Source organism: Pristiophorus japonicus, chromosome 15 (genome assembly GCF_044704955.1).
Source record: "Pristiophorus japonicus isolate sPriJap1 chromosome 15, sPriJap1.hap1, whole genome shotgun sequence".
Classification (NCBI taxonomy): Eukaryota; Metazoa; Chordata; class Chondrichthyes; family Pristiophoridae; genus Pristiophorus; species Pristiophorus japonicus.
The window spans coordinates 8,503,228-8,519,657 of record NC_091991.1 but is presented as its reverse complement, the minus strand read 5'-3'; the positions used below and the strand labels follow the sequence as shown (position 1 = coordinate 8,519,657).

The window sequence follows — 16,430 nt, the reverse complement described above, 5'->3', positions numbered from 1 at the left end:
CCTTACAACCTACCTCTTTGACCAAGCTTTTGGTCACCTGCGCTAATTTCTACTTGTGTGGCTCGGTGTCAAATTTATTATCTCATAACACTCCTGTGTAGCGCCTTGGGACGTTTGACTACGTTAAAGGCGCCATATAAATATAAGTTATTGTTGTTAAGAGCGGTAACCTGGTACAGCCAGATTAACACAACCGAAAATGGGTTTAATCACCAACAAATAATCACAGTTAATCCACCACCTGTGAGCAACTCGATCTTAAATGACTGAAAATTACTTTTATTTTAAATAACACCAAACCATTTACGAGTTATATTGGGGGTACAGTGGTACGTTTCTTAATAAATTAAAACAATAATTACATTCAAATGCTTTTTAAATGCTTGTCCCTGCGTCCAAAAGAAGCAGTTTAATTTTATGAGCCTCCTCGAAGGGCCGCAAACGAGGCAGTTGTCGGAAACTTGCCATGGTGATTAATTTTAATAATGTGGGTGGAGCCAGCTGCTAGTGTGATGGTTTTTAAATCCGTGGAAACTCGAGTGCCGCTGAACGTAATTTGAGCTTAAAATCCCGGGGTCTTCTGCGCGGGTTACGCCGAATGGCGGCCAAAAAAATAAACAACGCAACCGAGCGAAAAATCCAGGCCGTTCGCTCAACATTTACTCCGGCGTAAATTTGCAGGGAGTCGTGGATATATACGGATGAGAAAGATCCCAGGTTGCTCTCTGGCCAGTGCTAAGTTTGTCGATCTCAGTTAGTGCAACAGTTGGATTTGGCCATGGCTCAGTGGGCAGCACCCTCGCCTCGTGAGTTCAGAACTCCAGAGACTTGAGCACTAAAATACAGGCTGGCACTCCCAGTGCAGTGCCAAGGCAGTGCTGCGTTGTCGGAGGTGCCGTCTTTCAGAAGAGACATTAAGCCCTCTCGTGTGGATGTAAAAGATCCCACGGCACTATTTCGAAGAAGAGCAGGGGAGTTCTCCCCGGTGTCCTGGGGCCAATATTTATCCCTCAATCAACATCACTAAAACAGATTATCTGGCCAATTCTCATCCCTGTTTACAAATCCCTCCATGGCCCTCGCCCCTCCCTGTCTCTGTAATCTTCTCCAGCCACACAACCCCCCGAGATATCTGTGTTCCTCTAATTCTGCCCTCTGGAGCATCCCTGATTATTGGTGGCCGTGCCTTCCGTTGCCGGGGTCCCAAGCTCTGGAATTCCCTGCCTAAACCTCTCCGCCTCTCTACCTCTCTCTCCTCCTTCAAGACGCTCCTTAAAACCTCCCTCTTTGACCAAGCTTCTGGTCATTTGTCGGAATTTCTTCTTGTGTGGCTCGGTGTCAAATTTATTTATTTTGTATTATATCACTGCTGTGAAGCGCCTTGGGATATTTTACTACGTCAAAGGCGCTATATAAATAAATATAAGTTGTTGTTGCTGTGTGTGGGAGCTTGCTGTGCACCAATTGGCTGCCATGTTTCCGACATTACAACAGTGACTACACTTCAAAAAGTAACTCATTGACTGTAAAAGCGTTGGGACATTTGGAGATTGTGAAAGGCACTTTAAGGAGAGGTAGATAACTAGTGAATGAAAAATAGAATTAAACTAAAGAAAACCTCTGAAGGATTTTATATAATATATTACTGACCGCTGGTAATTTTGATGAATTTTACCAGGAAAACACTGCTGCCATTTCACAAAGGGAGTTCTTTATGAACGTAGCAACAGAAATAGAGGCCAGAACAATCTTTCTTTAGATGCAATCATGCCTGGAAAAAACAAGACTGCTGACAAGTGATAATTGGTTCATTATCCTTTACCTAATGAGTCGGGAACGTCAGTGAAAGTACGTTGGAACGTGATGTCTATTAACTTTAAATTTAATCCGGTACCACGTAACTTTGGGGGCCTATTCTGAGGCACCCATGCATGACCGTCTCGAGCTCTTTGTATACTGATGCATCCACATCATTCGTTCCCAGGAGTGCGGAGGCATCTGACAGTTCCATGCCCATTATTGTCTGCCAGCATGACCGATCAACGAGTTTCAATCGTAGAGACCCGATTTTTCTTGTTTTTAAAATTCCTATTGATCCAAATTCCGGCTGTGGAACGTGCATCCTGTCGTCAAGAGCAACCCATTGGTCAGAAGTTCCGAATGGCCAGAACAAGTTGGAACAAATCTGAACATGTCGGTAAAATCCCAGATGCACAAGAACAAACACGAGGATTATGCCAAGTTAGCCAACAAATCTCCTCCATTATGACCCACTGATGATTAATGATAGAAATGAAGCTTTAATTCACAGCAACTCAGTTATTAAAGTTACTTGCGTATGGCGGTATGCAAAATTATGAAGGGGTTTTGATAGAATAAATAAGGAGAAACCTTTTCCAGTGGCAGGAGGGTCGGTAACCAGAGAACACGGATTTAAGACGATTGGAAAGGAACCAGAGGGGAAGATGAGGAGGATTTATTTTTACGCAGTGAGTTCTGATCTGGAATGCACAGCCTGAAAGGGTGGTGGAAACAGATAATGAAGCAGTCCATGCTCGCATGCAGCAAGACCTGGACAACATTCAGGCTTGGGTTGTTAAGTGGCAAGTAACATTTGCGCCACACAGGTGCCAGGCACTGACCATCTCCAACAAGAGAGAGTCTAACTACCTCCCCATGCCATTCAACATTGATGACATTACCATCATTGAATCACCCACCATCATAGACCTGGGGGTCACCATTGACCAGAAACTTAACTGGACCAGCCACATAAATCCTGTGGCTACTAGAGTGGGTCAGAGGCTGGGTATTCTGCGGTGAGTGACTCACCTCCTGACTCCCCAAAGCCTTTCCACCATCTACAAGGCACAAGGCAGGAGTGTGATGGAATACTCTCCACTTGCCTGGATGAGCGCAGCTCCAGCAATACTCAAGAAGCTCAACACCCTCCGGGACAAAGCAGTTGATTGGCACCTCATCCACCACCTTATACATTCACTCCCTCCACCACTGGCATACCATGGCTACAAGATACACTGCGGCAACTCGCCAAGGCTTCTAAGACAGCACCTCCCAAACCTCCGACCTCTACCACAAAAAAAGACAAGGGCAGCAGGCGCATGAGAACACCACCACCTCCACGTTCCTCTCCAAGTCACCCATCACCCTGACTTGGAAATATATCGGCCGTTCCTTCATCGTCGTTGGATCAAAATCCTGGAACTCCCTCCCTAACAGCACTGTGGGAGCACCTTCACCACACGGACTGCAGCAGTTCAAGGGGCGGCTCACCACCACCTTCTCAAGGGGCAATTAGGGATGGGCAATAAATGCCGGCCTTGCCAGTGACGCCCACATCCGTGAATGAATAAATAGATAACTAAAAAGTTCAACAGTAATTTTCAAAATGGAACTGGATATAAAGTTGATGAGGAAAAAATTGCAGGGTTTCTGAGGAAAGAGTGGGGGAGTGGGACTAATTCGATCGCTTTTTCAAAAAAGCCAGCACAGGCATGATGGGCCGAATGGCATCCTGTGCTGTAAGATTCTGAGTTTGATATTCCAGCTACTTTCATGACAGCCTGAAGGTTGGCTTGTGGGCACTATTGGTTTTGGGGTTGGGTTCAACCAAAGATTGGGAAGACTGAAGCCACTGACTTCGGTCCCTACCACAAACCTCGTTCCCTCGCCCCGACTCCATCCCCCTCCCTTGCAACCGTCTGAGGCCGAACCAGGCCGTTTGCGACCTCTGTGTCATTTTTGACCCCGTGATGAGCTTCCGACCAGATATCCGCTCCATCACTAAGACCGCCTGCTTCCGTCTCCTGGAATTCGAATCGTTTACCAAAGTGCACAGTTTACTTAATCGACTTTGTCTAGAGTAACGAACTGAAACCGCCTATTTCCGCCTCTGTAACATCGCCCGACTCCATCCTTGCCGCAGCTCATCCACTGCTGAAACGCTCATCTATGCCTTTGTTACCTCCACATTCTACTACTCCAACACACTCCTGGCCGGCCTCCGATCTTCCACACTATATAAACTTGAGCTCATCCAAAACTCTGTCGTGGTTGGGCATTTTAAGCGCTGACACGAAATCCCGTTCAACTTCGCCCACAGCTGTTTCAGCGCCATTCATGGATTGCGTTACTGGCCCATTTTTCCTCCGTGTCTACTGCACTTCACATTTGTCTGCATTAAATTCCATTTGTCTGACTCATTGTGAGCCGCCTCGTCCAATTCCACGGCCTCGTTTATTAGTTTGGTATCATCTGCAAATTTGATCCATTTACCTTGGGTTTCTGAATCCAAGTCATTAACAATGAATATTGATCCCTGGGGTACCCTCCAACAAGTACCCTTGCTCCCTACCCTTGAGCCACTTTCTTAACTGCGGAGTCCCCACAATACTGAGCTGAATCAACAGGCCAATATTGTGTGGCAATTTCGGCAAATGCCCTTTGGAAGCCCAGATGCAAAGTGTCTGAGGACCTATCACAGGATCTACCTCGATCGCTCCTCCCACAAAGAAGTCGAGGAGGAACGGCAATGTTCCTATTAAAGTCTGGAGGTCCCGCGCAGTCGGCTCACAGGCTTTTAAGTGGAAACCCCGTGCATTAAAGGTTCCATGCACCCAGAGAAACATTCGAGGGAATATTGCAGGGCGGGACCTTCTCTGTCTGAGTCTGCGTTGACTGCTGTTCGGTTATTGTTCCACATCCCCAGCTTCGAAGCACTGACCACACTTGACCAGCTCTGTTGGGTGAGCCGCACGCCCGATTCGAGACTCCCAAAGCAAGCGCTCTACTCGGAGCTCCTACACGGCAAGCGATCCCCAGGTGGGCAGAGGAAATCCTCAAAGCCTCCCTGATAAAGTGCCACATCCCCACCGACACCTGGGAGTCCCTGGGCCAGAGACCGCCCTAAGTGGAGGAAGTGCATCCGGGAGGGCGCTGAGCACCTCGAGTCTCGTCACCGAGAGCATGCAGAAATCAAGTGCAGGCAGCGGAAGGAGCGTGCGGCAAACCTGTCCCACCCACCCTTTCCTTCAACCACTCTCTGTCCCGCATGTGACAGAGACTGTAATTCTCGTATTGGACTGTTCAGTCACCTGAGAACTCACTTTTAGAATGGAAGCAAGTCTTCCTCGATTTTGATGATGATGATATTGTTCTACAGATCACTCTCAAGATAGTCGATTCCATTATTTTACATGGAATTGAAGTGAGACTAGTGGGTCGGTAGTTGCCCGGGTCTGATTTGTCGCCCTGTTTAAAAGACACCATGTGGGTCTATTTCCAATCCACTGGTGAATACACCTCAAATTAGCTTAATCTCCAGTACTACTCAAATCACTACCTTAGTCTCCACTGCAATGCTCCTGCTCATTTTTGGGGTATGTGGTCCATTCAAATGATCACACATGCCCGTTTTCCCCTTTAAAAGCAGGAGAGCGGCCTGCGCAGAACTCCAGACTGCTCAGCTTAACTGGAACATTGCCCCAATAAGTCGCAAATCTCCTCTTTAGTCTCCTTTAGCACTCTGGGATAAATACCGTCTATCCCTAAGGGATGTATTTTTTCTGAACATAAGAATTAGGAGCAGGAGTCGGCCATACGGCCCCTCGAGCCTGCTCCGCCATTCAATACGATCATGGCTGATCCAATCACGGACTTAGGTCCACTTCCCTGCCCGCTCCCCTTAATCCCTTGTCGTTTAAGAAACTGTCTATCTCGGTCTTAAATTTATTCAATGTCCCGGCTTCCACAGCTCTCTGAGGCAGCGAATTCCACAGATCCACAACCCTCAGAGAAGAAATTCCTCCTCATCTCAATTTTAAATGGGCGGCCCCTTACTAAGATCATGCCTCCTAGTTCTCGTCTCCTCCATCAGTGGAAACATCCTCTCTGCATCCACCTTGCCAACCTTTATAGCCTGTCTGGGACTTCCATGTCAGTTGTTTCTGAGCCTTTCATTTCACTTTCTTTGAGCAGACTATGTCTCCCTTGGGAATACTCGGCGGAAGTAGTCATTCCGAGTGTTTTCCTATCCTCGACCCGTCCTTGGTTTCGAGCCTGTTTGCATCACCTGTGCTTCTCACCTGTTCACTAACTGCCCTCGTAGCTTTACAATATTAAAAGAACTGCTTACTATTATAATTAACAATACTTTCTTTGAGGTCCCTCTTTAAAGTGCTGACCATCTTATTAACATGCTTCTGCCTGTCCCTTTATTCCTCTCCGAGGATCCCACCCCCTTCCTCCCTTCATTTGTTTAGGCCATTTTCTCTCTTTATTTTGCTTCTGATTTGTTTATTAATCCAATTAGGGTTACAAGCAAGAGTTTTTTGGTTTTAGGGATGTATTTATCTTGCATGCTCAACATTATGCCTTTAAAGGTGCTCCACTTGTCCTCTACTGAAGTGTTGAACAGCCTTCCCTAATGAATTTGCTCAAGTTGTCCACTCATGTCCTTGAAATTAGCCTTGAATATATATCTAGCTTCTGGTCTTTGGTATTTCTGAATCCCAGATCATAGAAATGCATAGAATTTACGGCACAGAAACAGGCCATTCGGCTCAACCAGTCTATGCCGCCGTTTATGCTCCACTCGAGCGTCTTTCCTCATCTAAATCTATCAGCATATAACCCTCTATTCCCTTCTCCCTCATGCTTATTTAAGCTTCCGCTTAAATGCATCTATATCAGTGGTGGGCAAAATACAGCCCGGGGGCCATATCTGGCCTGTCAATCATTCTATCCGGCCCGCTGGACAGGACAGAAATATAACCCGAGCCGGAGCTCGAGCTGCACATTCGTCTATCCACTTTCACTTCACGTGGGTCAGAGACAAGACCTGAACTGCAGCCAAGGAAAAACACAGTAATACTTCATTGAAATTAATAATCCGCAAAAACGATTCTCTCTGGCCCGATCTTAAAATGATCCATTCCGTGATTCTGGGCCCCAATGGTGGCGTCCGTACCCAGAATGCACTGCGTACTCAAATAGGCCCTATTCTTTTGAGAGCAGAGTCATGGCCGCTCATCTCCACATCTCTCTTACCGAAGATTGTGACCAGCACTGTATCTTTCCTCTCCCGGTACCCAGAGTACGACGGCAGGGGAGTTCTCATCTGGCACTGATTGGGACAGCATCAGTAATCTTTGCACAGCGGCATAAGGATGACTGGGGTGGGGAATTGATGAATTGATGCTGACACAGACTCTAAAGAGGGTACAGTTCTATTTCACAGCACTGATTTATAGGGATCAGAAGATACCACGATATTTTCAACTTTTATCTTTGATTCATTTCTAAGCAGTATCAAATACGTGTTGTGTATTTAAGATACATCAGTCATTGAAAGTAGGCATACAGGTACAGCAGGCAGTAAGGAAAGCAAATGGCATGTTGACCTTCATAGCGAGAGGATTTAAGTATAGGAGCAGGGAGGTCTTACTGCAGTTGTACAGGGCCTTGGTGAGACAACACCTTGAGTACTGTGTTCAGTTTTGGTCTCCTAATCTGAGGAAGGACATTCTTGCTATTGAGGGAGTGCAGCGAAGGTTCACCAGACTGATTCCCGGGATGGCAGGACTGACATATGAAGAAAGACTGGATCGACTAGGCTTGTATTCAATGGAATTTTGAAGAATGAGAGGGATCTCATAAAATTCTGAAGGGATTGGACAGGTTAGATGCAGGAAGAATATTCCCGATGTTGGGGAAGTCCAGAACCAGGGATCAGTCTAAGGATAAGGGGTAAACCATCTAGGACCGAGATGAGGATAAACTTCTTCACTCAGAAAATTGTGAACCTGTGGAATTCTCTACCACTGAAAGTTGTTGAGTCCAGTTCGTTAGATATATTCAAAAGGGAGTTAGATGTGGCCCTTACGGCTAAAAGGATCGGGGGATATGGAGAGAAGGCAGGAGTGGGGTACTGAAGTTGCATGATCAGCCATGATCATATTGAATGGTGGTGCAGGCTTGAAGGGCCGAATGGCCTACTCCTGCACCTATTTTTGTGTTTCTATCTGATTTTATGCTTATGCAATGTTCTCTCTAAGTTTTTTCTGCGCAGTCCCTTTAAATTTGCCGTGCGGCCGACCACTATACAGCCACGCATGCGCAGTATCTCTTCCAGCAGCAGGAGCCGGTGATCAGCCTGCATGGGGCCGAGCGATTGGTGGAGTATTGGTGGGCAGCCCTCAACAGCTCACCAAAACTTGTTAAGTGACCCTCCAGCCCAAATAATTGCCCACCCTTGCTCGATACTATTCGCTTCAAGCACTCCCTGTGGCAGCGAGTTCCACATTCTCACCGCTCTCTGGGTAAAGAATTTTCTCCTGAATTCCCGATTGGATTTCTTGGTGACTATCTTATACTGATGGCCTCTAGTTATGTTCTTCCCCACAAGTGGAAACACTCTCTTTGTGTCCACTCGATCAAAATCTTTCATAATTTTAAAGACCTCTATTAGGTCACCCCTCAGCCTTCTATTTTCAAGAGAAAAGAGACCCAGTCTGTTCATCCTTTCCTGATGGGTGTACGCTTGCAGTTCTGGTATCATCCTTGTAAATCTTCTCTGCACCCTCGCCTGTGCCTCTATCCTTTTTACAATATGGCGACCAGATCTGTTCAGAGTTCTCCAGGTGTCTTAAATCACGTTGAACCTAATCACTGAGTGGTCGCAGTTCACTGGAAGGTGGCACGACTTGCATTTTTTGCACTTTGTCTCTGTTATTTATGAATTGAGCAGGTAGTGCTGACTGCAACCTCTTGCTCTGAAGCACTGAGTCATGAATCAGTCATGCGTTATATTGCACCAGCTCAGACTCCAGACAACCTGAAGTTTCCCCAGTTAAAGTTAGTTTGATTGACATTACCTCTTGAAATAACTTTCCTGTTCTATGCAGAGACGAGAAATGTGAACCAACCTACCTCCGCGAGGTGACTTGGTGGGCTGTGAGCAAACCCTTATTGTGCGCTTGACATTCTTCATGTTAAAGACGATTGCCCAAAGTAGCTGGTTAGGTAATAAAAATAGAAACTGCTGGTCAGGCAGCATCTGTGGAGAGAAAGACTTGGATTTATATAGCACCTTTCACAACCTTAGGACCTCCCAAAGCACTTTACAGCTAATGAAGTACTTTTGGAGTGTAGTCACTGTTGCAATGTGGGAAACACGGCAACCAGTTTGCACACAGCAAGCTCCCACAAACAGCCATGTGATCATGACCAGATCATCTGTTTTTTGTTATGTTGGTTGAGGGATAATTATTGGCCCCAGGACACCGGGGATAACTCCCCTGCTCTTCTTTGAAATAGTGCCATGGGATCTTTTACATCCACCTGAGAGAGCAGACGGGGCCTTGGTTTAACGTCTCACCCGAAAGACGGCTCCTCTGACAGTGCAGCGCTCTCTCAGCGTTGCACTGGGAGTGTCGGCCCGGATTTTGTGTTCAAGTCTCTGGAGTGGGCGGGGAAGTGGACCTGAGTCCATTATCGGATCAGCCATGATCGTATTAAATGGCGGAGCAGGCTCGAGGGGCTAACTGGCCTACTCCTGCTCCTATTTCTTATATCATTGAATCCACAACCTCCTGACTCCATGCCTCAGCGGTCCAACCACTGAGCCACAGCTGACAAAGATACGGAGTTAATGTTTCAGGGCGATGACTTTTCATCAGAACTGGAAGAAGTTAGAGATGTACTTTCCTAACTCTGTTCACCTTCCAGGTGACTTTGATATATTTGGCTGCACCGCTTCCTTGTCTGAATACTTCATACTGCTTGTGATCAAGTCCCCCTTGTCTCAGGCCGGACAGCGCTTGAATCATGCCTTTATGTTCCCGATTCCAGTTCCATTCAGTCAACTGATGACTCCGGCACACCTTGATTCTTAGATTCACCAAACAAAACACACTTGCATCCAACTTCTCACAGACCCTGTCTTTTTATCCTGTCTACACTACAACAACAAATTGTATTTATATAGCGCCTTTAAAACGTCGCAAGACGCTTCACAGGAGTGTTATCAAACAAAATTTGACACCGAGCAGATATTGGGGCCGATGACTAAAAGCTTGGGCAAAGAGGTACGTTTTAAGGAGCGTCTTAAAGGAGGAAAGAGAGGTAATGAGGTTTAGGGAGAGAATTCCAGAGCTTTTGGGCTCAGGCAGCTGAAGGGACGGCAGCCAATGATGGGGGAATCTAGAACTAGGGGGGCACAGTTTCAGAATAAGTGGTCGCCAATTTAAGACGGAGACAAGGAGGAATTTCTTCTCTGAGGGGGGTGAATCTTTGGAATTCTCTGCCCCAGAGAGCTGTGGAGGCTGGGTCATTGAATATATTCAAGGCGGAGATGGTCAGATTCTTGAACTACAGTGGAGCTGAGAGTTATGGGGCACAGGCAGGAAAGTGGAGTTGAGGCCAAGATCAGATCAGCCATGATCTTATTGAATGGCAGCGTAGGCTTGAGGGGCTGAATGGCCTACTCCTTCCTATTTTTTTAATGTTCTTTATGGAGTGATTAAAATTGGGGGATGCTCCGGAGGTCAGAATTAGAGAAGCGCAGAGATCGCGATGGGTTGTGGGGCTGGAGGAGGTTGCAGAGATAGGGGAGAGGACCATGGAGGGATTTGAAAAGAAGCATGAGAATTTTGAAATCTCAAACCTTTGCTTTATATAAACCCCTCCTTGCTGCTTTGTTTAATCAGGGACACCTCTGACCACCCAGCCACTCCCCCCGTGGTCCTCGTGCCCTCCATCTTCAGGAGTGGATGTACACTTCTTCACACGCTGAATATTATTTTCAGTCCCATTCTCTGGGAATAGCCAAGTTTCTGATGCTCCCATCACGTCATGGCTGCCAGTACACCCTCCCGATCCAGCATCGTATTTCTAATGCTTCTATTATAAGTTAAATGGAGAAAAATTGCAAAGTGCTGCAGTACAGAGGGACCTGGGGGTCCTTGTGCATGAAACACAAAAAGTTAGTATGCAGCTACAGCAAGTAATCAGGAAGGCAAATCGAATGTTGGCCTTTATTGCAAGGGAGATGGAGTATAAAAGCAGTGAAGTCCTGCTACAACTGTCGAGAGTATTGGCGAGGTCACAAGTGGAGTACTGCGTATAGTTTTGGTCTCCTTATTTAAGGAAGGATATACTTGCTTTGGAGGCAGTTCAGAGAAGGTTCACTAGGTTGATTCCGGAGATGAGGGGGTTGACTTATGAGGACAGGTTGAGTAGGTTGGGCCTCTACACATTGGAGTTCAGAAGAATGAGGTGTAATCTTATCAAAACATATAAGATAATGAGGGGACTTGACAAGGGGGATGCAGAGAGGATATTTCTACTCATAGGGGAAACTAAAACTAGGGGACACAGTCTCAGAATAAGGGGCCGCCCATTTAAAACTGAGATTAGGAAAAATTTCTTCTGAGGGTTGGAAATCTGTGGAATTCTCTGCCCCAGAGAGCTGTGGAGGCTGGGTCATTCAATATATTTAAGGTGGAGATACAGATTTTTGAGCGACTAGGGAATAAAGGTTTATGGGGAGCGGGCAGGGAAGTGGAGCTGAGTCCATGATCAGATCAGTCATGATCCTATTGATCCAAATGGCCTACTCCTGCTCCTATTTCTTATGTTCTTATGTAATTTTGCCTCCTTTCACAGCATGTCTGCGCTTTCCTCGACTCTGGTTCATGTATGTATCTGAGTTTCTGTGTCGACACTTGCATTTAGATAGCACCTTTCACAACCTCAGGACGTCCCAAGCGCATGACAGCCAATGAAGTACTTTTTGAAGTGTAGTCACTGTTGTAATGTAGGACACATGGCAGCCAATTTGCGCACAGCAAGCTGCCACAAACAATCATGTGATAACGACCAGATAACCTGTTTTTGTTATGTTGGTTGAGGGCTAAATATTGGCCAGGGCACCTTCCCCCGTTCCTATTCGAAATAGTTGCCACGGGATCTTTAATATCCACCCAAGAGAGCAGACGGACTTCGGATTAATGTCTCATTAAGAAAGCCGATACCTCTGACAATGCAGGCACTCCCTCAGCACTGCACTGGGGGAGTGTCAGCCTCGAGGTTCTGGAGTGGGTCTGGAACACACAACCTTGTGACTCGGAGGCGAGAGTGCTGCCCACTGAGTCACGGCTAACGCAGCAGTGAAGGCAAATAGTCAGAGCACGGTGGTGCATTTACTGACCACTTTCTCAGCACCACAGTGAAGCTGCTTTTCATTCAGTATGTGTATTAGACACAGACACTGACTCCATCCCTCTCCCCAACTCCTGTCTGAGGCTGAACCAGACTATTCGCAAACTTGGTGTCATTATTTGACCCAGAAATGAGCTTTCGACCACACACCTGCAGCATAACTAGGACCACCTATTTCCACCTCTCTACCATCGCTCAACTCCGCCCTGCCTCAGCTCATCCGCTGCTGAAACCCTCATCCGTGCCTTTGTTACCTCTAGACTTGACCATTCCTAACGCACTCTTGGCTGGCCTCCCACATTCTACCCTACGTAAACTAGAGGTGATCCATAACTCGGCTGCCCCGTGTCCTAACTCGCACCAAGTCCCGCTCACCCATCACCCCCTGTGCTCGCTGACCGACATTGGCTTCCGGTTAAACAACGCCTCGATTTCAAAAATTCTCATCTTTGTTTTCAAATCCCTCCATGGCCCTCGCCCCTCCCTATCTCTGTAATCTCCTCCAGCCCCACAACCCCCCGAGATGTCTGCGTTCCTCTAATTCTGCCCTCTTGAGCATCCCTGATTATAATCGCTCCACCATCGGTGGCCGTGCCTTCTGTTGCCTGGGGCCCAAGCTCTGGAACTCCCTCCCTAAACCTCTCCGCCTCTCTACCTCTCTTTCCTCCTTCAAGTCGCTCCTTAAAACCGACCTCCCGCGCTAATGTCAACTCATCTGGCTCGATGTCAAATTCATTATCTCAAAATACTCCTGTGAAGCGCCTTGGAATGTTTCACGAGGTTAAAGATGCTATATAAATACCTATTGTTCATTTGTAATGTATAGTGCTCAAGTTTTCTTTCTTCTGCTGCGGTTTTACTCGCCGTTAATGTTGGCCATGTCCCCGTGTTTGCGCACAGCACCAGCGCTTCTGAGGAAGATGTTGCGGCGTATTCGAGCGGCGGCCGGTTCGCGGGCCGAGCGGAGAGACCCGGTTACAGTCGCTATGGAAACACCACTTCCGCTCCGAACTTCGGCAGCACATTAGAGAAGAAACTGGAGGAATTTGAAAAGGTGCGTGGAGACGCAGCTGTGATTCCATGCTGTAGCGCGCGCGCGAGAAATATTCTGTTTGGGTGCCCCCAAGAGGTTTTACGCGAGTGTAGCCCGGGCCATTGACACAGCGCACCGTGGTCATCACGGGCAGGCGCCGGTGGTGGCCGTTAACCATGACCACCGGAGTCACTCACATAGACGCCACTTCAGTGGCATAAACCACACCGACATTTCCGGACAGGTGTTTCTCCGTCGACTGTGCGTCCCTTCCGTGACAAGCTTGTCGCTGCGCCGCTCACCGGTTCTGTGACATGGATGGTGAAATACCGTCCCCTCCAGTCCCTGCCCCACCCCCGCCAGCCACGCCTCGAGTTCCTGCGACGGTCACACTCCCTCTGATCAACGCCAGTGGCCAGTTCGAGCCGGAGGTGTCCTTGAGCGATGGTGGCTCCCTCCAACAGCTCATCGAAGCCCTCATCGCTGAGGGTTCTGCACCCCTCTGTCCCTCGCTCCCCAACCATAACGCCCTTCCTGCTTTCCCTGCCTCGCCCACTCCCCCACTTCCTCCCCCCCCCCACTCCACCACTCTTCTCCCCCCCCCCACTCTCTCCCCGCCCCTCTCTCCCCCACATTCTCTTTCCCCCCTCTCTTTCTCCCTCCCCTCTCTTTCTCCCCCTCTCTTTCTCCCCCTCTCTTTCTCCCCCTCTCTTTCTCCCCCTCTCTCTTCTCCCCCCTCTTTCTTCCCCCCCCCTCTCTTTCTTCTCCCCCTCTCCTTCTTCCCCCCCTTTCTTCCCCGGCTCTCTCCTCCCCCTCCCCCCCCCCGCTCTCTTCCCCCGCTCTCTTCCCCCCGCTCTCTTCCCCCCGCTCTCTTCCCCCGCTCTCTTCCCCCCGCTCTCTTCCCCCCGCTCTCTTCCCCCCGCTCTCTTCCCCCCCCCGCTCTCTTCCCCCCGCTCTCGCTCTCTTCCCCCCCCCCTGCTCTCTTTCCCCCCCCCCGCTCTCTTCCCCCCCCGCTCTCTTCCCCCCCCCGCTCTCTTCCCCCCCCCCTGCTCTCCTTCCCCCCCCCTCTCTCCCCCCCCCTCTCTCCCCCCCCTCTCTCCCCCCCCCTCTCTTCCCCCCCCTCTCTTCCCCCCCCCGCTCTCTTCCCCCCCCCGCTCTCTTTTCCCCCCCCGCTCTCTTCCCCCCCCCTCTCTCCCCCCCCTCTCTCCCCCCCTCTCTTCCCCCCCCCGCTCTCTCCCCCCCCCGCTCTCTCCCCCCCCCGCTCTCTTCCCCCCCCCCGCTCTCTTTCCCCCCCCGCTCTCTTTCCCCCCCCGCTCTCTTTTCCCCCCCCTCTCTTCCCCCCCGCTCTCTTCCCCCCCCGCTCTCTTCCCCCCCCCGCTCTCTTCCCCCCCCCGCTCTCTTCCCCCCCCCCGCTCTCTTCCCCCCCCCGCTCTCTTCCCCCCCCCCGCTCTCTTCCCCCCCCCCGCTCTCTTCCCCCCCCCGCTCTCTTCCCCCCCCCGCTCTCTTCCCCCCTCGCTCTCTTCCCCCCCCCGCTCTCTTCCCCCCCCCGCTCTCTTCCCCCCCCCGCTCTCTTCCCCCCCCCGCTCTCTTCCCCCCCCCCGCTCTCTTCCCCCCCCGCTCTCTCCCCCCCCCGCTCTCTTCCCCCCCCGCTCTCTTCCCCCCCCCGCTCTCTTCCCCCCCCGCTCTCTTCCCCCCCCCGCTCTCTTCCCCCCCCCGCTCTCTTCCCCCCCCGCTCTCTTCCCCCCCCGCTCTCTTTCCCCCCCCGCTCTCTTTCCCCCCCCCCGCTCTCTTTCCCCCCCCCCCGCTCTCTTTCCCCCCCCCCCGCTCTCTTTCCCCCCCCCGCTCTCTCCCCCCCCGCTCTCTTCCCCCCCCTGGCTCTCTTCCCCCCCCCGCTCTCTTCCCCCCCGCTCTCTTCCCCCCCGCTCTCTTCCCCCCCGCTCTCTTCCCCCCCGCTCTCTTCCCCCCCCGCTCTCTTCCCCCCCCGCTCTCTTCCCCCCCCCGCTCTCTTCCCCCCCCCGCTCTCTTCCCCCCCCCCGCTCTCTTCCCCCCCCCGCTCTCTTCCCCCCCCCGCTCTCTTCCCCCCCCCGCTCTCTTCCCCCCCCCCCGCTCTCTTCCCCCCCCCCCCGCTCTCTTCCCCCCCCCCGCTCTCTTCCCCCCCCCCCTGCTCTCTCTCCCCGCTCTCTTCTCCCCCCCCCCCGTTCTCTCCCCCCCCCCCCCGTTCTCTCCCCCCCCCCCGTTCTCTTCTCCCCCCCCGCTCTCTTCCCCCCCCGCTCTCCGCTCCCCCCCCCGCTCTCCGCTCCCCCCCCGCTCTCTCCCCCCCCCCAGCTCTCTCCCCCCCCCCCCGCTCTCTCCCCCCCCCCCGCTCTCTTCCCCCCTCCCGCTCTCTTCCCCCTCCCGCTCTCTTCCCCCCCCTGCTCTCTTTCCCCCCCTGCTCTCTTTCCCCCCCCCCCCGCTCTCTTTCTCCCCCCCCCGCTCTCTTTCTCCCCCCCCCGCTCTCTTTCCCCCCCCCCGCTCTCTTTCCCCCCCCCGCTCTCTTTCCCCCCCCCGCTCTCTTTCCCCCCCCCGCTCTCTTTTCCCCCCCCCGCTCTCTTTCCCCCCCCCCCGCTCTCTTTCCCCCCCCCCCCGCTCTCTTCCCCCCGCTCTCTTCCCCCCCGCTCTCTTCCCCCCCCCCGCTCTCTTCCCCCCCCCGCTCTCTTCCCCCCCCCCCCGCTCTCTTCCCCCCCCCCCCCGCTCTCTTCCCCCCCCCCCTGCTCTCTCCCCCGCTCTCTTCTCCCCCCCCCCGTTCTCTCCCCCCCCCCCGTTCTCTCCCCCCCCCGTTCTCTTCTCCCCCCCCGCTCTCTTCCCCCCCCCGCTCTCCGCTCCCCCCCCCGCTCTCCGCTCCCCCCCCCGCTCCCCCCCCCCGCTCTCTCCCCCCCCCCAGCTCTCTCCCCCCCCCCGCTCTCTTCCCCCCCCGCTCTCTTCCCCCCCCGCTCTCCGCTCCCCCCCCCGCTCTCCGCTCCCCCCCCCCGCTCCCCCCCCGCTCCCCCCCCGCTCCCCCCCCCAGCTCTCTCCCCCCCCCCGCTCTCTTCCCCCCCCGCTCTCTTCCCCCCTCCCGCTCTCTTCCCCCCCCTGCTCTCTTTCCCCCCCTGCTCTCTTTCCCCCCCGCTCTCTTTCTCCC

The 16,430-nt window shown here is 51.8% G+C and overlaps 1 protein-coding gene across 1 annotated transcript in view; it reads left to right on the top strand.

Moving 5' to 3' along the window:
• Positions 1-16,430, top strand: part of pawr (PRKC, apoptosis, WT1, regulator) — a 176,255-nt gene that overhangs the window by 150,356 nt on the left and 9,469 nt on the right. Inside the window, exon 5 of the mRNA XM_070900108.1 lies at positions 13,141-13,294. Within this exon, the coding sequence (XP_070756209.1) occupies positions 13,141-13,294 (154 nt within the window). The remainder of the gene's footprint in view (positions 1-13,140; positions 13,295-16,430) is intronic.